A 20114-nucleotide genomic window follows, 5' to 3' on the forward strand; every position below is an offset into this window, starting at 1 on the left:
CTATAAATAAGCGCACCAAGTGTTTTATTGGTAAAATATAACTTGTTGAAAATGCTTAGTTCAAAAAATGAAGTATAAACCATGCTACAATTTATAGATTGATAAAGATGAATTTTAGTTTGTCAATTTTTGAATCTATTGTCAACTGGACACTACAAATCACGATAGTCCCTCTATACTAATCGTGGATCGTTTCAACAGCTGCATTGCTATCGGGCACAATCAACATGACTACAAAGAACAATATACAAGTAAAATGATAAATCAGCATTGCACTGAAATATCACGGGACACGACAGTTTTAGTAGTGATAGAGTTTAGCGGTAGCTGGGATTAGGCTGTGAACTTCCATAATACTGATTCTCTGGCTGGTGTGATACACCCTCAGATACCATTTTTGAGAATGATTGGCCAGAGTCACCAAGTCTTAGCGATGGTACAAGGCCAGTAAAAAACTGAGTTATGCTACGGGATCTTGAATTTGACCGAGAGCGAGCATCTGATCGAGAATAGCTGGATACATTTGATTTACGACCAATACGAGTATCTTCAGAAAGATTGTCTTCTGTTACAAAGCTGAATCTTCGGCGATGGCCCAACACAGTCCGGGAACGAGACTGTGATCGATTTCGTGGTGTTGCACGAATATCTTGGCCATGATCCTGGTTATTATGAAGTGCTTGATCGTGTTTGAAAAATGATTTGATTTTGGAAAAAAGGCGACTGGATTTTGTAGAAAGTACATTGTCATCAGTAGTATCAGCACCAATAATGATTTCGGCGTTGCGTGAAAGTCTGGAATCCCAAGCAATAGGATCAGCATCTACTATTGAGCGTGCAGGCATGTCCAGATGAGACGGAGACGTCACACTTTGACGCCTTTCAGATTCAAATTGGCCAGTTTGGAACACTGGAGAAACTGCAGTACCATGGTGATGCAACGCTTCATTAAAAGACTCTGGACTAACTGGTCGATAAGATTCGTGTTTAAGATTGAAATTAAGGTTGGTAAATGCTTCTGTAAGAGCACCAATCCATCTAAAGCGCATTTTCACGAGTATAAATGGATTAGCAAATTTGAGTACAAGGCTTGCAGAATCAAAAGCATACCTTTGATAATCCGCAGAAGTGCTGGTGTAGAATTTAAACTCTTTGTAAGCGGTAACAATTGAAAAGGTACACGGAGATTGCAGCTCGACTTCGTTCAGCAGTGCTTCAATCTGTGAAAAGTGAATGTAGGTTCTAACATTTGTACCAACGATAAGCAACGGATATCCTATTTAAATCATCAACCAAACGTTACAAATTGGAGTGATGTGTAAAAACAGGGTTTTACAAAAAAGGTATTAGAAATATCCGCCTTGGTGGTTTTAGATCAAAGCACAAATAGTTGAGCAGCTCATCCACCAAGCGTATTTTAAAAGATGTAGAATATCGTTTAGCAATGGCTGGTTTAAGCATTGATGGATATGCATAGTATCAAATGACAGTTTTGTCAAAGTCGACAATTTTATTCCAAATTGGAATTCTAATCATTCAGGTTGCTAGTACAATATGGTGGTAAAAATCTTACCCGATACTGCCGAGAGCGAAATGTGTCCGTAAACCTCCATATTATTTTTTGTAACTAGTTCAGTAGCTTCCTCTACAGTAAGATTGTCGTTTCGCTGAGCAGCGGATGCTGCAGTTTGAAGCGCAAGCTCCGCATGAATAAGACTAACGTCATCGGTAGTTGTTGGAAGACAAAGCATAACCTGGCGATGAGATTTGACAGTCATTTTGCGTTGAGTGAGTTCACCACGGAACAGAAGCCCTCCCGAGGGCATATCTTGAACGATCACAACCATAATGTATGCTTAGGAATAATAGAAACAAGTTTACAATAAGTATTAGTCTATCAAAATGAATATTTCCAATTAGGGGTAATCACAGCCACAATTAGCTGTCCTCAGGCATGTGTTTCAGATTGCAATCCAATTCTAGATTACAAAAATAAACTAATTGTAGATTGACTAATTGGTGCAATGCAAGCCAATAAAAGCTGAGTTGGTTATTTACACTCGCATTCATGTAAAATACAATACTTTGCAGTCTTGTTTTGGAATAAGCAATGTTGAATACTCACTGTTTTCCTACTACAGATTCCTTCTTCAATAGACAACGTCCATCATTGATATAGTGAAATCATAGGTTTAAACCAGGATTATCTCTTTCTTCACTCTTAGTAATCATACATTGTCCAATCACCAAGTTTGAAGCCAGATTCGACTGTTTTGACCTTGACAATCAAGCTCGACAAACTCTACTATTGTATTCTAAAAAACTCTTGTGCTCTAGTTCAACATATTTCAGGAATGCAACTACACATGCCAATCACCCAGAGATCAGTCAACCAAATAGTTTATTGGGTAATGTTGATCATTACATGAGACTGACTGTTTATTATACAAACATTCCTATTTGATGTTTTATTTTACATGAATACGACTGTATATTGAATAAAACTCGGATTCAGGCGGGCTGAATTTGAGGTAACCAGCGGGTGATCTAAACAAATTGTTGACAATTCGATTGTCTTTCCCCACAAAGCCATCAACACCTCAGATTAATAATGCTATCCAGTCGTATCTTTAAGCGCTCCTTCTCTAGTTCGCTTGCCCAGGTATTTACATTCATTGATCTATTCACATATCCTGCTGTTGGAATTCCACTTGCCCTTTGCCTTCAAGACTCGAGGCTTGAGGTTTAGTCATCCCCAACTACAAGCCCTTTACCTTTATTTTACTGGCCAGTTTAGTGATGGACTGTGCTTTTCCACACATCAAGCCAGTATCTTTTATCATGAGGTTATGAATAGTTTTCGCTCCTTTACTGGTTTCAATTCAGATCACAATATATTATCAAGACCATTTTTAAAAGTGATCAACTTGGCATTTTATTTCAGTCGCTAACCGCCCTTGCATTTATTCATTATCAAACGCTGATTATCACAATACAGCAGGGTGCCAAGGTTGCTGTTCTTGGCGCTGCTGGTGGTATTGGCCAGCCTCTTTCCCTGCTTCTCAAGCTCAATCCTCTTATTGAAAAGCTTTCTCTCTATGACATTGTCAACACCCCTGGTGTTGCTGCTGATCTGTCCCACATCAACTCGCGCGCAACGGTCACTGGTTACAAGGGTGCTGAATCTCTTGGCGAAGCCATCACTGCCTGTGATATTATTGTCATCCCCGCTGGTGTGCCCCGTAAGCCCGGAATGACCCGTGATGACCTCTTCAACACCAATGCCAATATCGTCAAAACCCTCGCTGAGGGTGTTGCCAAGTAAGTAGCATTCATTTGAAATATATTGGCTAATGATCTAGATTTATTTCCAAATTTATTGTGAAATGCATGGCTATTATTACTGCAGCTAACTCGCTTTTTAAGATTTGCTCCCAAAGCTCAACTCCTCATTATTTCCAACCCAGTCAACTCGACCGTTCCTATTGTTGCTGAAGTGCTCAAAAAGCACGGTGTTTTCGACCCTACTCGCCTCTTTGGTGTCACTTCTCTTGATGTTGTTCGTGCATCTACGTTTGTGTCTTCCCTCAAAGGAATGAAGCCAGAGGATGTTAATGTTCATGTCGTTGGCGGACATTCTGGTGTTACTATTCTTCCACTTCTTTCTCAGGTGAGTTGAGAATCTGTCTTGTTAAATTTCACAGATCTTGAACGCGGTGTCTAATCATTTATTTCCTATTTTTACTTGATCAGACTGGCATCAAGCTTTCTCAAGAGGAGGTTGAAAAACTTACTCATCGCATCCAATACGGTGGTGATGAGGTTGTCAAAGCCAAGGATGGTGCAGGTTAGTGGAGTTTGATTTCACAACCGTATTCACGTAGAACGATTCTCTTGTATTGGTCTTGTAGTCTTATTTTGGAATAAGCAATGTTGAATGCTCGCTGTTTTCCTACTACAGATTGTCTGTTTTGATGGACATTCTCGACTCTTTCAAACACTGCAACCGTTATATGATACACACAAACTATAGGTTTGAACTGGAATGGTTCCTTTCTGGCATAATCATACATTATACACCAGATCCATTCATTGAAATCCAGATATTAGATTCAACTGTTGCCAAACTACTTTGTTGTATCTTAAAAACTCAAATATGTTCTGGTTCAAAAACAATGATTGCATGTTCCAAGAGTTCATACAACACACTGTTTAGTAAATTTGATACCAATCATTGCATGAGACTGTTTATGTATTTCAACTCTTATTCAGCGTTATATTGACGTGAATACAGCTGTAAAATATACAACTTAATCGCCTGCTTACTCATCTTTGACTTTCTTGTACAATCCAACATCGTGATCTAGGTTCTGCTACACTATCTATGGCTCAGGCTGGTGCTCGTTTCACCAACTCCCTTCTCAAGGCACTCAGTGGCCAAAAGGGCATTGTTGAGCCCACTTTTGTCTTTAGCCCTGTTGCTAAAAAAGATGGTGTCGACTTTTTTGCCACCAATGTCGAACTTGGGGTATGTACTTTTGCATGATATTTATAGCAAATACAAGAAACCTAATTTGATTTGATACGTGTTCTATTCGTGTATATAGCCTCAAGGTGTTGCCAAAATCCACCCTCTTGGTTCCATGTCTGCCTATGAGCAGAAGCTGTTTGCCGAGGCCGTTCCCGAGCTTAAGAAGAATATTGCCAAGGGTGTTGAGTTTGTCAGTAAAAACTAAACTAGCACATTGTTAATGACCATTTGACTACATTTATTTTGTCATGAGTAGTGTGTGGGTTTAACTTGGCAGGGATTTCAACTATGCTGAAATATAAATCCAATATAGACTAGTAATGGACACTGCAACAATGGTGTGTTTAAAATGCACATACTCTTTGGCTTGATATATACCTTTAATTAACGATATAGAGCACATAGTCAAGATGGATCTGATATGGATTTCAGATTATGGAAATCAGATACTTGAAAATCGTATACTAACAAATACATTCTTTATTTTTTGCCAACATGGCCATTCTTTTTGGATCGACGAATCTTGCTTTGAGACTTTTTCCATTTCTTGAACTGATTTCCATTCATGAATAAACGAGTGCGTTCATTTTTTCCCATACTTTCAAGTGCTTCGCTTGTATCGATTGGCGTATCTAGTTCATCTTCTACTTTGTCTTCATCCATTTCATTTTTGTTGGATTTAGCACTTGCCGAGCGCATGCGCATAGGTGAATTGGATAATGAACGTGCGTTGCGGCTCTGGCTACGGCCACGGCGATCGTCAAGTTTGATAGTTGGCTCAGCAGAATCAGAAATGGACTCTACTTGCATCTCAGTAGCAGCTTCTGAACCTGTCGCAAGTTTAGCTGCTAATCGGAGTACTCTTTGCTCCTCGACTGGTCCAAACACCTTAAATTTAAATACAATGTTTGGAAAAACTCCCATCAGTAACTGGAGTGAAATCAAGAGCGAGCACAAATCTAGCCGATGCATTAATGCATGCATTAGACATGAGTATTTTCAACCAACTGGTGATGCACAGCATAGCTAAAAATATAAAGCCTGATGGAATGTTGCCAAATACTCAAACCCATGATAGCGAGTACAACAAGAGGGTATTGTTTATGTGCATTCAAAAGATAAAAATGTTCTTGTTTTACCTTTTCTCTACGAACGGCTTTTGCCCGTCTTGCTGATTTAGATCGAAGTCCTTTTGCCATGGTATGATACTTTTTTTTATCAATTGAAATGTAGCAAATTATATTTTCTAAACAGTCAAGCTAGCAAAAAGTAAAAACTATCTACACGTGATGTAATTTAGCATTTCACTTTATCTGGAATTTTGTGCAAGTGTTTGCATGAAACCCAAGTCCGAGTTGGTCGTTTAATTACTTGAATTATGTTGCCAACCATATCGCTTGGTTTAAATCCGATTGTAACGCTGTTTGTGAGCAGCAAAAATGCTACCTCAGAGCGTCGCTTTGATAGAAGCTATACTGTTTTTACTCTCAAGGTACTTTACAATTTAACTTTGACCCAGTGTATATCTGGCATACCATTTGCCATCAAGGGTGAATGGACATGCATACTGCCTATATTTTTACTTTTAAAGCGGAATAGAGATTTGACCTGCTTATCTTCCAACTGTATATGAACATATAGGAGCGACTTGAGCCTATCACGGGCATTCCTGCCTCGACCATGATCATCAAACTGATGTCAGCTTCTGGCGAGTTTATGGCTGCATTGGACGATGATGAAAAAATGCTGGGCTACTATCCTATTCACGACTATATGCGGTTAGATGTTATTGACCGCAGTCCATATAAACAGAACGACTATGTCGATCTGTCTAAAGTAACAAAACTAGAGTTGGCAGATGACAAATACGACACTATGCGAGGTAGCTTTGAAAATAAACCTCGCTTATTTTTATACGATGCTGCCGCAGAGAGGATTGGGCACTTGGATGCAGTTTACTTTTCCGCTAACTTTGATTTATATATTTTTTTGGTGAAATAGGTACTGTTCGGGATTTTAAACGGAGAAACAAGATGGGGCGATTCTCGGATGCAAAATCTGATGAAAGTATGCTGTCAGCTGCAGCTCAGCTTGCTGCTGAGGAATATCAGCAGGAGGCATCACAAATTCACGTTGGTGACCGGTTTCAGGTTAAATCCGATGACAGCAGTAGTATCCAGAAGCGAGGTGTTGTTCGATTTGTTGGACAAGGAGAGTTTAAACCTGGATACTGGGTTGGCGTTGAATACGATGAGCCAGTTGGAAAGCATGATGGATCGTAAGTGAATGCATCTATTTGTAAAGGGTGCCATGATTATATTTTAAGCATGTTTATTGATGTCTTGTGTAGAGTAAAAGGAGTCGCTTACTTTTCAGCCAAGCCTGGACATGGTGCTTTCTTGCGTCCGGACAAAATTGTTGTTGGAGACTATCCTGAAGAAGACTTGTTTGCTGACGATGAATTCTGATTAACCATTTACCATTCAATCTTAACGAATGCATGTATGGATGCTTGGTTGACTCTGTATACACCAGGCCATTGGTTGTGACGATCTACAATATTTCTTGCCAAGTGGCTCATTCCTGCTCATTTCTCAACGGCAACTTTTCAGGATGTATTCAATAGTATCCTCATACCACTCTTGCTGCATAGCACCTATATATGCTTTCAAGAAACATAGATACAGGCTAATTCTATATTAAAGTTTAAGATTTTAAGCCGAGATGGTATCTATCTCTATTTCATTAACTATAATTACATGAATAGCTTTTCAAAAAGGATGGTTTTAAAGTCCTTGATAAAGTTGACTTTTGGCATCTGGTCACATCTAAGCAGAGTGTATCGTCAATTCTGCATAACAGAGAATATCGGAATCTCTGTAAACTGATAGTTTAGTACTGTTCTGGACTTCAAAACACAGTTTCGAGTCATTGACTAATTAACATAGCATGAGATGGTGATATTTACAATTACAGCCATATTCTTGGAACATGCAATCATTGTTTTTGAACCAGAACATGTTTGAGTTTTTAAGATACAACAAAGTAGTTTGGCAACAGTTGAATCTAATATCTGGATTTCAATGAATGGATCTGGTGTATAATGTATGATTATGCCAGAAAGGAACCATTCCAGTTCAAACCTATAGTTTGTGTGTATCATATAACGGTTGCAGTGTTTGAAAGAGTCGAGAATGTCCATCAAAACAGACAATCTGTAGTAGGAAAACAGCGAGCATTCAACATTGCTTATTCCAAAATAAGACTACAAGACCAATACAAGAGAATCGTTCTACGTGAATACGGTTGTGAAATCAAAAACACAAGGCTGCAATATTGAGCCAATCATTTCTTCCACCGTGGAAGATTATTGATAGTTGTTTACAAGCCAATCAAGCATTGCTATTTACAAGTGGAAGTGGTACCAAAACATTTAGAACACGCTCTAGCTCAATACTACAAAGCGTACAACACATTCAAAGTATATTAACTGACTCGGATTACTCGAGTTGACAGATATTCAATACTAGCCAATCCTATCCATTCTAGGACGTTGCCAAGCATCAACGTTATACGACCCTTAATAGCTGTAACAGGTTACAATCTTCAAAAATACCAGCAACTGTCACAAACAGTAATCGCCACACGACACGTTAAACCTGCAGACACAAGCAATCCAGTTACAAGCCATTGGGTTCTGCCAGTTATTCCCAATCACAGTTGGACCTGTTGTTACCTTAACCATTCGACTACAAGTAGTCTATAGTGATAGATAGTGCATTTCTATTTTATTGATAGTCCTTTTCACTATTAAACAAGGTCATCAACACCTTTAAATCTAGCAGCCACCCTGATAATTGATTGCTGCAACTAGGTTGTAACCCTTTCAATAAACTAAGACCTATTGCAACAGCCCCACTCTTGCCATAGGATAAAGACAACCGACCTGTTCAAACCGTAGAACTGGTCATCTACCGAGTTACCCGTATCTTGCTCTCCTAGCTGCAAGTATCGGCCGGGATTTGTTATCCGCCACTTTTCTGGTCGACTTTTCAAAGCTATTCTATTCAATTGCGACTATCAGCGAAAGCTACCAACTACTACAAACATTCCACCGACTAACACTCCTTCAGGAACCATCCCAAACTCTGTCGAGTCTCAGCATACCTCTACCTTATCCTCGTTAAACAATATAAACAAGCACCTTACCATCGTATCTACTGCTTCTGAGCTGCTGGTCTCTGGTAATCTGCCTTTATCTACCAAAAACACCTCGTCGGTTGAACCATCACCACATTCAAACCAATTGCAGTATCAGGAACCACCATTCACTTCATCAGTATCAGTCATGGCTTTATCACAGCCAAATAGTTTACCATCAGAATCACACATTTCTAATAATATCATGGAGGCCTCAACACTTCAGCACGCTCCAGGACCTCCTGCCATTCATCACCCTTCATCTGAACCCCATACAACCTCTCCCATCCATATTCAACCCAGTAATTCTAATTATAATACACACTCTTTAACCGATGCTACAAGTCCTGAACAAGTTGGTCGGCCTTCTAAGCATTCAATGCGGGAGGAAGCTATGCAGGCACGTAGGAAATCATTACAGCAGGCAGTAGTAAAAGGAGTCTTCACCCGGCCGCCATTCGAAGTCCCTTTTCCAGCAGTCGTCAAAAAAAATGCCCATACCAACTACATTAGAACAACAAAATACACTGTTCTGTCCTTTCTTCCTATGAATTTACTATTTCAGGTACTATACCAACTGATTTTGCTTGATCTCTATGTCGTAATTGAGCCATCTTGTATTTCGAGAAATTTTCCCTCGATGCATTGCTATAGCGCTATTATTTTCCGCGTATGGTCATTGGGTCTACCCAAGCCCTCATGATATCTCAAATTATGCAATGCATTCCATAATCTATCTTGCAGCTTTACCTAGTCACTTGGTCCAAATTGATAACTAACTTGCATTTTAATCATTTTATAGTTTCGTCGGTTCTACAATATATATTTTTTACTAGGGGCTCTTTCTGTCATTGGCGGATATTCAAGTCTTTCTTATATATCTCAAATCATGCCACTGGCAGTCGTGTTGGCTTTTTCTGCCGCCAAGGATGGCATTGAGGATTTCAATCGATACCTTGCCGACAGAGCTGCAAATAATATTGTATTCCGTGTTATTCGCGGTGGTAAAATTGTAGAAATTCTCAGCATGAATATCCAACCGGGTGATTTGTTATATATGACCAAGGGCGAAAAATCTCCTGTAGACGCAATGATTTTGTCGACTTCGTATGAAGATGGAACTGGGTTTGTCGATACAGCCGAACTTGATGGCGAAACAAACTTGAAGCGTCGCACAGCAACCAATGATTTGTGTCATTTCCAAACATCAAATACTGCTACAAATCTCTCTGGAGTCATTCACTGCGAGCATCCAAATGCCAATTTGATGTCATTTGAGGGCCGTATTACTGTCCAGATCCCAAATATTGGTGAAAAGATTGTGCCTTTAACCATGAATAATTTGATTCTTCGCGGAGCCGTATTGAGAAACACTGAGCATGCTATTGTAATTGTTATCTACACTGGAAAAAACACAAAGATTATCCAAAATCTAAAAAACACTGGTCTTAAATCATCAACGCTAGAGGCCCGTCTTAATTGGTTGATTGTCTGTGCCTTTATCTTCAACGCCTTTTTGCTTGTTACGAGTGTTTTGTTCGACTATTGGCATTTTTTGTGGGGAGTTAACAAGGAGGCGATAACAAAGCTTACGGATGCAGATTATGCTGCCGAATGGTATATTGGTCCTAGAAATGTCGGAACCACCACGGTATGTTTTAGAATTTAAAGCAAATATGTACTTTTTAAAACTATAGTATGGCTAATTCTGCATTACTATATTTTTCATGTATTATAGCATCTTATTGGTACAACAATTGGTTTTTTCTCTCTATACACATATGTCATTCCAATTTCACTTTTTGTTACACTGGAATTGACACGTCTTGCTCAAGCACACTATATGACCAAAGATCCCAAAATGACGTACGAATATGTAGAGCGAGATGGATCAATAGTCAAGATTCCCATGAAAACCAACAACAGTAATTTGAACGAAGATCTTGGTTGTATCGAGTACATTTTCTCGGATAAAACCGGCACGCTTACTCAAAATTCAATGCGGATGGCTCAGTGGTGGTGTGATAATGTCATTCTTGATGAAATGGCCGAGCTTGGCGTATTGCTGCGAGCCATCAATGACCACAACAACTATTCCCACACAACTCGTGACATGATGCTTAGATTTGCATTTTCTTTGGGTGTTTGTCATGGTGTCATTCCGGCAGTAGATGAACACACAGGTGAAATGATCTATGAGAGCCAGTCTCCCGATGAAACTGCTCTTTTAATCACGGCCAGAAATAATGGAGTTAAACTGCTTACACGCACCAAGGCACACATGAAATTAGAGATTCTTGGTCAAGAAAAAACCATAGAGATTCTCAATGTTTTAGAGTTCAATTCTGCACGCAAGCGCATGTCTATTATTATTCGCACTGAAAGAGGCATTGAGTTGCATTGTAAAGGTGCAGATAATATCATTTTTTCACGTCTTTCAGCCGACAAGGATAAAAATCCTACCTTGCTTTTGCACAATGCACAACAGGCTTTGGATGGCTTTTCCAATATTGGATTGCGAACTCTTGTCATTACTTCAAAAATAATGTCTCAAGAAGAGTACGATTCTTTTTTAGTGGAGTACCAAATTGCCGAGCGATCTTTGCAAAATCGTGAAGAGATGATTGAGGCGGCCTGTGACCAAGTTGAGCGTGATCTTTGCTTGCTGGGATGCACTGCGATTGAGGATCGATTACAAGATCAGGTTCCAGAAACCATAGAGTATTTGCTCAAGGCAGGAATTAAACTTTGGCTTTTGACGGGTGATAAGCAAGAGACTGCTATCAATATTGGCATGTCGTCGCGTCTTATCAATACCAGCATGAGACTCATTGTTCTTACTGCATCAAGCTCTCGTGAGGCAGAGCTGGAAATGGACAAGTATGTCAAGGAAATGCACGAGGCACCTGAAAAAACCTATGCTCTTGTCATCAACGGCGATGTACTTACGCATGCATTGGCTGGTCCTCACAAACAAAAGCTATTGCAAATTGGAACAAAATGCCGTTCTGTGATTTGTACTCGAGTCACTCCGCTCCAAAAAGCAATGGTTGTGCGACTTGTCAGATCCAATCTAAAGTCTGCAGTTACACTTGCAATTGGCGATGGTGCCAACGATGTTTCAATGATTCAAGCAGCTCATGTTGGTGTAGGAATCATGGGCAAAGAAGGCACACAAGCAGTTCGAGCAGCCGACTTTGCATTTGGCGAGTTTAGATTTTTAGAGCGACTATTGTCTGTTCACGGGCGTTACAACTACCTTCGAATGGCGAACCTGATCTTTTATTCATTTTACAAGAATATTGCATTCATCACTGTACAATGGTGGTTTGGGTTTTTTAATGCGTGGTCTGCACAAGTTGTGATGGAGGAAGTTTTTTTCATCAGCTTCAATGTTGTATTCACATCACTTCCTCCCCTCGCATATGCCATATACGAGTGTGATGTGGACGAAGACCAGATTGAAAAACATCCACAGCTCTATCGTGAGGTTCGCAAAGGCATGTATTGGAACGCTTACAAAATATTCTCTTGGTTTTTTACCGCTTTGCTCCACTCGGTCTTTATTTTTGGATCAGCCTATTTGACAAACTTTGAGGGAGCAGTAGACATAAATGGAAAATCCACTGGATACTGGGTACAATGCTATTTGTTTAGTACGCCACTGTTGATTAGCGTACTGGTTAAGCTGGCAGTCATGACACGGCACTGGGTGTGGCCAATCTGGTTTACCATTGTCTTTTCCATGGGGCTCAATATTAGTGTCATGTTTATTGTTACACTGCTCGAGTCATTTTTCTATTCTGATTTTGAAACAGCAATCATTACACATGCTCTACCTGCCTATTACCTTTTAAGTTTACTCATGCCTGCCCTCTGCAACTTGCCTGATGTAATCGGCCTTTATTTCCGATCCATGCTGTTGCCTTCTGACGCAGATATTATGATGGAAGAATCCAAGCTTAAAAAACGAACCCAAAGATCTGCTTCTAAACGAGATGGTCTCGTCCATATTGACAATGAGGGCGCTCATTCAAAGTAAACATGGACTTTTTGATTCTTTAATTGGCAAGGCTGTTGAACCTTCTTCAGTTTGCCGCGTTACTCTTGGATATTTTCCAACTTATTATAATTATACATTTTCCAGTGATAGATTGCTGGGGTTTCTGGATGGTTCCATGACATGCCTGTATTTTTTACTGCTATTATGCATCTCTAGGTGCAGGTATTATCTGTCAATGCTACCCCAAACTTTACACTCTTCATCACTTTGTACAATCGATACTTCCTCATGGTTTGAGGCTTCATTTTTTTGCCTCTATTCTTTCTGAATATGCATTGGCTAGGAAATGCGAATCTACCAATTCTGGAATGGCAGCCCCTATATCTCCACTGGGTTGTTTACCTTTTTATTCCCCCTGCTTAGATGCTTTTTGTGTGCGGTCAGGTGTATGGATACAACTCGAGGCTTTTGCAAGCTTTTTGATTTTCAATCCACAGCTAGATACCCTCCTTTTTGCAATTTTGTTTCATCACAATTTTTTTTCGACCTCGATTTTTGATCTAGTCTTTTTATCCCATTCGAGTTTTCGAGTTGGTGTTGAATAAAACAATTGAATGAAATCAGCATATATCCATTAAATCTGAGTTGGCTGGGTTTGAAAAAGTATTTGTTTGTAGCGAGACAGTATTGGTATCAACAACAGTGCTTTGGAATGCAATTGTCACTGTTGTAAATACCCTGACATGAATATACCATCCACTTTTCTCACATGCCAATCCATTCAGTAATGTGGTTGAATTTGCCTTTTAAAAGTCCCACACACTATCAAACTATTCATACATCACACATGAATGGGATTCATATTCAAAAAGCTTAAACTTTGGTTTGATAAATACACGCTCTGGATAAACTACCAAGGTGGGACTCATACACCTGTACTTATTGGTATATATTGAAAGACTAGCAAAACACAGGATCAACCCTACAAGAAATATCTCAAGTTTGCATTATTATTTAGCAGATGGGATCTATACATGTGTCGAATCTAATTAGATTTCTCATTTTTATAGCCTATTCATCCTGGTTTAGCCTTCAAACAAGAGCACAACAGCCTTGTCCACCAGCAACTTCGATTGGAACATTTATTGTGCATTCTCCAAACCAGTCCTCAATTCTTGTAGTAGGTCAACGTACAACCATCTCGTACTCTTTCACACCTCAAGTCAAACACTTTCCAGCACAACTCACAATCAAACTACAACAGATGCCAGCTTCGGGAGCCAGCATGTACCCCATTATTCTGGCTGATAACATCACGGTGGATGCGGATACCCGAGCAGTGCAAGTGTTGGTCAAGCCTTTGAATGACGGAGAGTATCGGATCAAGTTGATTGGTGATGGAAAAGAAGGATTGGTTTCACCCAGTACTGGAAACTCGAGCAGTGATAACACTCCAGCACGTCCATGCCTGATGGATGGAGACGCGATTGGAGGGATCTCTGGATCATTCCATGTTGTTAATCCACTGGTGTTGACTGCATTTCCTGACCGGTTTGGACCAGTGTGGTCAAGTGCTGATTTGACTGAAGGATGGTTTGTTGGTCGTATCTTGAAAATTCATGGCCAAGCCAAAGCTGCAGCGATTAGCTCAGTATGTTTTCTGATAGCTAGCATATCAACAAACTGGCTACTGGGAAACCTTTGAATGCCATGGTAAATAAATTCACTTTTTTCAATATTGTAATCACTGGATTTGCTTCAAAACATTGTATTTTTATTCAAAAGTACCCACTATTCGAGGTTAATTTGGGATATACTGTGGTGTTTGATAGGGATGACCATACTACCAGTATGGCAGACTGAAACTTCAACTCTAGTATCTTGCAATCGAGTTCATCTACAAAGCACATACCTTGGAATGTAGTAAATGGTAGCATGTGAAATATACCCGTGCAAATCAATTGTAATGACTACAAGTGTTTGCTTAGTTGCTTGATATTGTGGACTACCACGTATGCAATAGTTGAATCAAAGCACATTAGATCAAGATATAAAGTTGTCAACTTGAGAGAAATCATAGTTTGCATTCTATATGCAAGACAAGGACATTCCAGGAAAGCATAACAATAGTACAAGCCTGACATTGATAAAAGGGCGAGTGGCAGTTTTTCAGATGCATAAACTTGAACTAAAGCCACTTGAATCAATACAGCCAAGCCTTTCTCCTGTATTGCAACAAAAGAAGGTCGAGACTAGTCTATTCAAAAAGATATTATATAGTGATATGCTGGACTTGAAGGATGGAGCTTCTTTAATTACCGACTATAACGCTGGCATTCGACAATCAGATTATCTCCATAGCAACATGGAATTGGAGGTTACAAATCAAAAAATCAAAGACATGGCTGACGTTGTAAAGAATGACACACCAGTAGAATCTCCAATTGGACAGACCACATTGTCAGATAATCAAGAGATTTCCACGGAAAAAATCAAACAACCTACAACTGTCAGTAAGCAAATTGCCTATTTTCAACGTCTTCAGAAAGAGCAATGCATGCAGACCGCAATACCTCGACCTCGACTGTGTAATGCAAGAAACTCTCCCGTTTCAGCAACTCCCTCCCTACTATCCAATGTAGCTGAGCATAATCAGCCTTCAACTTTTGTTGCCAAAACATGCTTTACACCCATTACAGACAATCCAACAATCATGCCTGCATCCATAAATACAACAGACACGGTCACATCACAACCACTTTCGTATCCACCCACGCTAGATTCGCCTTCCTCTGAAACCGTATACTCTGCTCAAAAGTCTTTATCTGATCATCCTTCAGCCCAATATGTAGACGAAGCACTATCCACATGCGTAGCATCCTCTCCATCTCTAACACCAACTCTTTATCAGGTGGATTTATCCGTAGAACCCCAGCTCTCTCGTGTGTGTACATTTGGGAAGATATACAAAGAGGTTGGTGATGAACCTACAAGTGGCTTAACCATGATAGATTCAAGCTCGATCTTCAAATCCTCGGAAAATGCAACAACAATGCCGACACTAAACCAAACAACAGATGCACAGTTTGAAACGCCGTCGCATTTGCTCAAAGTGGAAGCTGATTCATCAATGCCGCAGACACATGGACTCGCTCTGAATGTGCTCAACGGCAATGTTCAAGAACAGTCTGGAGATTGCATTGTTGATAACGATTACCAAGAGAATGTGATGGGTTCATGTGCTGACTCTACGGTCATGGAATCTAAAACTATACCGACGCTGTACATTCAAGACTCTGTATCCGCCATGGCGTCCAGTTCAGCATTGAGTTGCTCTGAAAGCTCGACTCTAGACGCCAAGAATCCAAACAGTCGAGACAGCGGTCATGCTTGCAAAGACAAGGTCCCATCTGACAGCAACAGCGATAAGGGAGAGATCGCCCTTGACAAAGCAAATGGTATGTCTTGGTTTTTATACTGAATTTGTCGACAATTTCAATGACGGCTTGTCCGTTCAGTCAATTTATTACGCTTTTATTGGATTGCCTTTTCATTGCAATTATCGAATCGAGGTTGCCACTAAACGCGTTGGGTTGACTGTGCCACCCCCTCAGTTTCCCTAAGCTTTTTGGGCTGTTCATACCATCCATCAAGATTGACGAACATTGAAAGCATCTCGGTGGAGTCAATCAGGGATTGAAAATCCCTTTGCAGTTAATATTTATATTAACATCCCTTTATTCCCATCTTTAACTATTGTCGCTTTTCAATTTCGCTGAATCAAATACAACCACTTTGATTTGGCGCTGCCTCGCCCTTGTCTATCGCTTGTTATTTATTCAAGTTGCTTTATCAGTTTAAACAGTCGACACCCATCCTATTGTCCATTGTTGGTCAATTACTAACCTGCATTTAATCCTGTTTATACATGCCTGCACAAACTCCAGTCGGTTTAGTCTACATGGCCTCGACTGCTCACAAACCTCACTCGGGGTTTATGTTTCCAAAACTGCCCACATTGCCTCGGGTTCCATCGTCTTCGTCCAGTGACCAGCTTAACACACTAGACTATCCTAATTCTAGTAAAGCACATATTGATCGCAGCGACAGCAATATTACACTTTTGAATTCAGATCCTGACCCATACCCTGTACTTGATGAAAGTATGCATCCCATGTATGCCATTCTTGAAGACCCATCCACACCACATGAGGCAAAGGTTGAAGGACTTCCTCATCATATCATTATTCAACAGCAACACGTAAAAGAATACCAAGAGTTGTATCAGGAATACGAATCAGAGCTTGATTCAATTCTGTTGCTCCCCCATGTACAACAGCAGCAGCAGCTTCAGCGTCATCAAGAGATGTTGGATGATCCAGTGTTTCTTCAAAACCACCAATACCTAATACAGAATCGTCAATCCCGTGTACTTCAACACAAGCCTGTCTTTTTCCGTTCTCAGATACAATTAAAACGTGGTGGGTCCGAATCCGATCTATCACTTGGTACTACAGCTGATTCTGATACGCACACAATGAGTACTGCTTCAAAGTTGATCTCCAAGGCTCATCGCATGCTAGGGATTGATAAAAATCTTGCCTTGACTTCTTTAACCCCTGAATTTGTTGACCAGTCCCCAGAACCGCTTGCATCAGCAAGTACTGGCTCACCATCTTTGCAGCCCAAACTTTCACAAAGTAGCCATAATAGCCAGGATTATCGAAAAAACACACGCAATACTTTGGAGCTCTGTCCTACTCTAGACAACATCAATCCACATCCAGATACTACTAAACAAATCTATCGTCAATATGCTAAATCGTCAATCGAGCTTTCTCGCCCCTTGAGTCTCGATTGTAAAACAGATGCGACTGATTCTTTAAATTCCAATCTTTGCAAATCAAAACTAGCAACCACAGAACAGTCGGAAAAGAAATCGAAAAAACAGGCTAAAGTCTTGAAGTTGCTTAATATCGGTTTAAAAGAACATACCGATACATCACCCAGAAAAACAAATAGGACTCCAAATACTCCAACTTATACTAGTAATGTTGCTCGAGATGTCAACATTGACTCTAGTATCGGTCGAGGTAATGCTCTTTGGTCAATCAATACATTGGGATCTGCTCGTGATAACACGTTTCCCTTTAACGGATTTGGCTTGACAAATGCCGATTCTCACTCACCAGCTTCTGCAAATCGTCCCCTTGTATTACCTATAATTGAATATGAAAAGCTAAAGAATCGGGGATCTTTGAATACCGCTTCTGTTGAAAGTGTTTGCTCAGGTGATACACGGGTGAATCCAACAATATCAACAAGCAGAAAATCGATGTCCATATCAAGCACAACTGACAATTTGTCAGCTACCGAGTCGAATTCTCATAAAAACTTGTTTACATTTATAAAGGGGCTAAAATATATGCGTCGAAAGCTGGGTAAATCGAGCTCCCTTAAACATAGCCAGCAGGTGCTCGAAAATAACCGACATTTGACGGAAACTCCTGAAACTGAAAGCGGCTCATTTTCGATGGGTTCCGTACCCTGCGACTCACGATCTAGATACAGTTGGTCGGATTCTGCATCTCGCCTTTCGTTTCCTACAAAATCTCGTTTTGCACAGCAATCGAGCGATCAAACTCTGGATTCTGACCGTCATATGAGCCTTGGTCTTATGGAAAATCCTGAATTGCTGGCCTATCTTCAACAAATCGGTGGCTCAACCAACTCTTTGGACTCGATTGCCTCGGATCCGCAACAGGACGGCGCTCGGCGTATGATGCTAGATCATTTTCATCGTTCATCTGAATCTACAGGTTTAAACGAGCATCATTTTAAAAAGCACTCTGGATCCTCAAATTCCATTGCTACTGCCGTTGGTGAAAGCGTGGATTCTACTGAGATACTGGATGAGGGCAATGAGAACCAGCTACATCTTGACATTGGTCTTGCTAGACAAACTATACCAACTGGTACCAGCGAATGCAGTAACTTTTCGCCGGTATATAGTGACCTGGACTACATAGATCCCAATTTCAGTACCTCCTTGATGGACGGCCTATCCAAAAATCAGTCAAAAGACTCGTTGTCATTGCATACCGAAATCAAACTGCAAGAAGGAAAAGTCAAAAGCCGCCCCACTTCGCTGGCTGTTGATGATGTTTTGCAAGCACTTTACAAGTCTAGCATATGCAACTTTGACGAGCATCAACCATCTTTTCATTTTGAGGGTCTTCCATTTGACTGTAGCAACGATCAGCTAGCATTTGTCAAGTTGACTCCCGAGCTCATCTGCAAGGAAACTGTTGCATCGATTTCAAAGAGAGAACGAATTTTATCTGGGTATCTACACAAACTCGGCTCATCACACGAGATTTCCAAAAGTCAGCTTTATTTTATCCTTTCTTCAGAGTATTTGCACGCATTTCAATCGCAGGATGCTACTGAGCCTTTGCTCGAATACCTTCATCTAACTGTTACCTCGGCAGTAGTTCCAATAGAAGTTGGTAGCCCATCTGAAAAGTTTGTGCTTCATATCAAGGGAGCAGGATCGAGTGGAGATAATCAAGATGAAATGTGGTATCTGCAATGCAAGGACAAGGCAGACATGCTCGTATGGCTGCATGCACTAAAAAGCGTCATTTCTCGAGAAAAATACTTTACTGCAGCATTACCACCCACACCGGTTCTTAATCGAACGAACTCGGCTCCCGCTTGCTCTTCTAAAAGATCAAAAACTCCCGAGTTTGCGACTAAGCCTATATCCAAGAGTCTATCGCCACAAACCATTAACACTGTCGATGGAAATTTGGTTCGTTCAGATATGTCAAACACACAAAGACTGTCTTTTTCAGAACACGCCAAAGGTGTGTACCGTACTGCTCAAATCCAAGTAGCCATGTCGACGCTGCCCGATCTGCACGAGCACCAGAGTCAAGAAGAATCCCCTATTGATGATTATATTGAATTTCCCATCACTGCTCGCTGCTCCAGACTAAACATGACTCTGTCTGCCTCCACTCCAAATCTATCGGAACATGAAACTAACGACAAGAGTAAAACAGCTCCATTCACTCCAGAAATGGTCAGGGAGCTTCGTCGATCCATGTCCGGCTTAAAAGCTTCCGATAGTTTGGCCTTGGCTAGAATGCTTAAAAATGGTTCTTCTAACATTGACAGCATCAGCCAAAGACCGAGAAGACCTCGTCCACAATCCACCTCTTCTATTTCATCTGCATTGGCTATGCTAGACGCTATCGAGGCAAGAGAGAGAAAGGCTGGGGCTTTTGGAAAGAAATAAATAAACTATACTTAATCGCATTGCATTGACACTTTAATTAGCTATTGGGTACGAGCTAAAGAAATGGTGACGCATAT

The 20114-nt window shown here is 40.4% G+C and overlaps 8 protein-coding genes across 8 annotated transcripts; 6 read left to right on the top strand and 2 right to left on the bottom strand.

Annotated features, from left to right (window-relative positions):
• Nucleotides 1–8: 8 nt before the first annotated feature.
• On the bottom strand, nt 9–1867 carry BATDEDRAFT_35945 (uncharacterized protein). Its single transcript, XM_006681661.1, has 3 exons — nt 1574–1867; nt 1111–1276; nt 9–1038 (listed from the first exon to the last, which is right to left on the bottom strand). Exons 1-3 carry the CDS (start codon nt 1845–1847, stop codon nt 318–320), a joined length of 1161 nt encoding a protein of 386 aa, XP_006681724.1. The 5' UTR covers nt 1848–1867; the 3' UTR covers nt 9–317.
• Nucleotides 1868–3007: 1140 nt separating this feature from the next.
• On the top strand, nt 3008–4736 carry BATDEDRAFT_13896 (malate dehydrogenase MDH1; the record flags this gene model as incomplete). Its single annotated transcript, XM_006681542.1, has 5 exons — nt 3008–3321; nt 3427–3670; nt 3754–3847; nt 4368–4528; nt 4608–4736. Coding segments are annotated over 5 exons (942 nt in total), but the record flags the coding sequence as incomplete, so codon positions are not given.
• A 275-nt stretch (nt 4737–5011) lies between these two features.
• On the bottom strand, nt 5012–5730 carry BATDEDRAFT_91490 (uncharacterized protein; the record flags this gene model as incomplete). The annotated part of the gene is made up of 2 exons (XM_006681770.1): nt 5012–5419; nt 5671–5730. 2 exons carry the CDS (start codon nt 5728–5730, stop codon nt 5012–5014), a joined length of 468 nt encoding a protein of 155 aa, XP_006681833.1.
• A 171-nt stretch (nt 5731–5901) lies between these two features.
• BATDEDRAFT_91417 (uncharacterized protein) lies at nt 5902–7264 on the top strand. The gene is made up of 4 exons (XM_006681712.1): nt 5902–6023; nt 6173–6413; nt 6533–6809; nt 6882–7264. The coding sequence occupies exons 1-4, from the start codon at nt 5910–5912 to the stop codon at nt 6997–6999; spliced, it is 750 nt and encodes a 249-aa protein (XP_006681775.1). The 5' UTR covers nt 5902–5909; the 3' UTR covers nt 7000–7264.
• Nucleotides 7265–8676: 1412 nt separating this feature from the next.
• Nucleotides 8677–13351, top strand: BATDEDRAFT_20675 (uncharacterized protein). The gene is made up of 4 exons (XM_006681565.1): nt 8677–9296; nt 9534–10262; nt 10308–10382; nt 10470–13351. The coding sequence occupies exons 1-4, from the start codon at nt 8880–8882 to the stop codon at nt 12771–12773; spliced, it is 3525 nt and encodes a 1174-aa protein (XP_006681628.1). The 5' UTR covers nt 8677–8879; the 3' UTR covers nt 12774–13351.
• Nucleotides 13352–13998: 647 nt separating this feature from the next.
• Nucleotides 13999–14597, top strand: BATDEDRAFT_91592 (uncharacterized protein; the record flags this gene model as incomplete). Its single annotated transcript, XM_006681713.1, has 2 exons — nt 13999–14385; nt 14406–14597. 2 exons carry the CDS (start codon nt 13999–14001, stop codon nt 14595–14597), a joined length of 579 nt encoding a protein of 192 aa, XP_006681776.1.
• Nucleotides 14598–14826: 229 nt separating this feature from the next.
• BATDEDRAFT_91593 (uncharacterized protein) lies at nt 14827–16215 on the top strand (the record flags this gene model as incomplete). Its single annotated transcript, XM_006681714.1, has 1 exon — nt 14827–16215. The coding sequence occupies one exon, from the start codon at nt 14827–14829 to the stop codon at nt 16213–16215; it is 1389 nt and encodes a 462-aa protein (XP_006681777.1).
• A 480-nt stretch (nt 16216–16695) lies between these two features.
• Nucleotides 16696–20037, top strand: BATDEDRAFT_91594 (uncharacterized protein; the record flags this gene model as incomplete). Its single annotated transcript, XM_006681715.1, has 1 exon — nt 16696–20037. One exon carries the CDS (start codon nt 16696–16698, stop codon nt 20035–20037), a length of 3342 nt encoding a protein of 1113 aa, XP_006681778.1.
• Nucleotides 20038–20114: the final 77 nt, after the last annotated feature.

Source organism: Batrachochytrium dendrobatidis, assembly GCF_000203795.2.
Source record: "Batrachochytrium dendrobatidis JAM81 unplaced genomic scaffold BATDEscaffold_13, whole genome shotgun sequence".
NCBI classification, from domain to species: domain Eukaryota; kingdom Fungi; phylum Chytridiomycota; class Chytridiomycetes; order Rhizophydiales; genus Batrachochytrium; species Batrachochytrium dendrobatidis.

Bases quoted from the DNA above. Each gene is read 5' to 3' on its own strand.
- BATDEDRAFT_35945 (XM_006681661.1), bottom strand. From the start codon at position 1,847: ATGGTTGTGATCGTTCAAGATATGCCCTCGGGAGGGCTTCTGTTCCGT. The intron at 1,277-1,573 runs GTAAGATTTTTA...TGATTTAAATAG, and splicing joins TTCGCTCTCGGCAGTATCGG to GATATCCGTTGCTTATCGTT. The intron at 1,039-1,110 runs GTATGCTTTTGA...AATGCGCTTTAG, and splicing joins ACTTCTGCGGATTATCAAAG to ATGGATTGGTGCTCTTACAG.
- BATDEDRAFT_91417 (XM_006681712.1), top strand. From the start codon at position 5,910: ATGTTGCCAACCATATCGCTTGGTTTAAATCCGATTGTAACGCTGTTT. The intron at 6,024-6,172 runs GTACTTTACAAT...ATGAACATATAG, and splicing joins ATACTGTTTTTACTCTCAAG to GAGCGACTTGAGCCTATCAC. The intron at 6,414-6,532 runs GTAGCTTTGAAA...TTGGTGAAATAG, and splicing joins CAAATACGACACTATGCGAG to GTACTGTTCGGGATTTTAAA.
- BATDEDRAFT_20675 (XM_006681565.1), top strand. From the start codon at position 8,880: ATGGCTTTATCACAGCCAAATAGTTTACCATCAGAATCACACATTTCT. The intron at 9,297-9,533 runs GTACTATACCAA...ATCATTTTATAG, and splicing joins CTATGAATTTACTATTTCAG to TTTCGTCGGTTCTACAATAT. The intron at 10,383-10,469 runs GTATGTTTTAGA...CATGTATTATAG, and splicing joins GAAATGTCGGAACCACCACG to CATCTTATTGGTACAACAAT.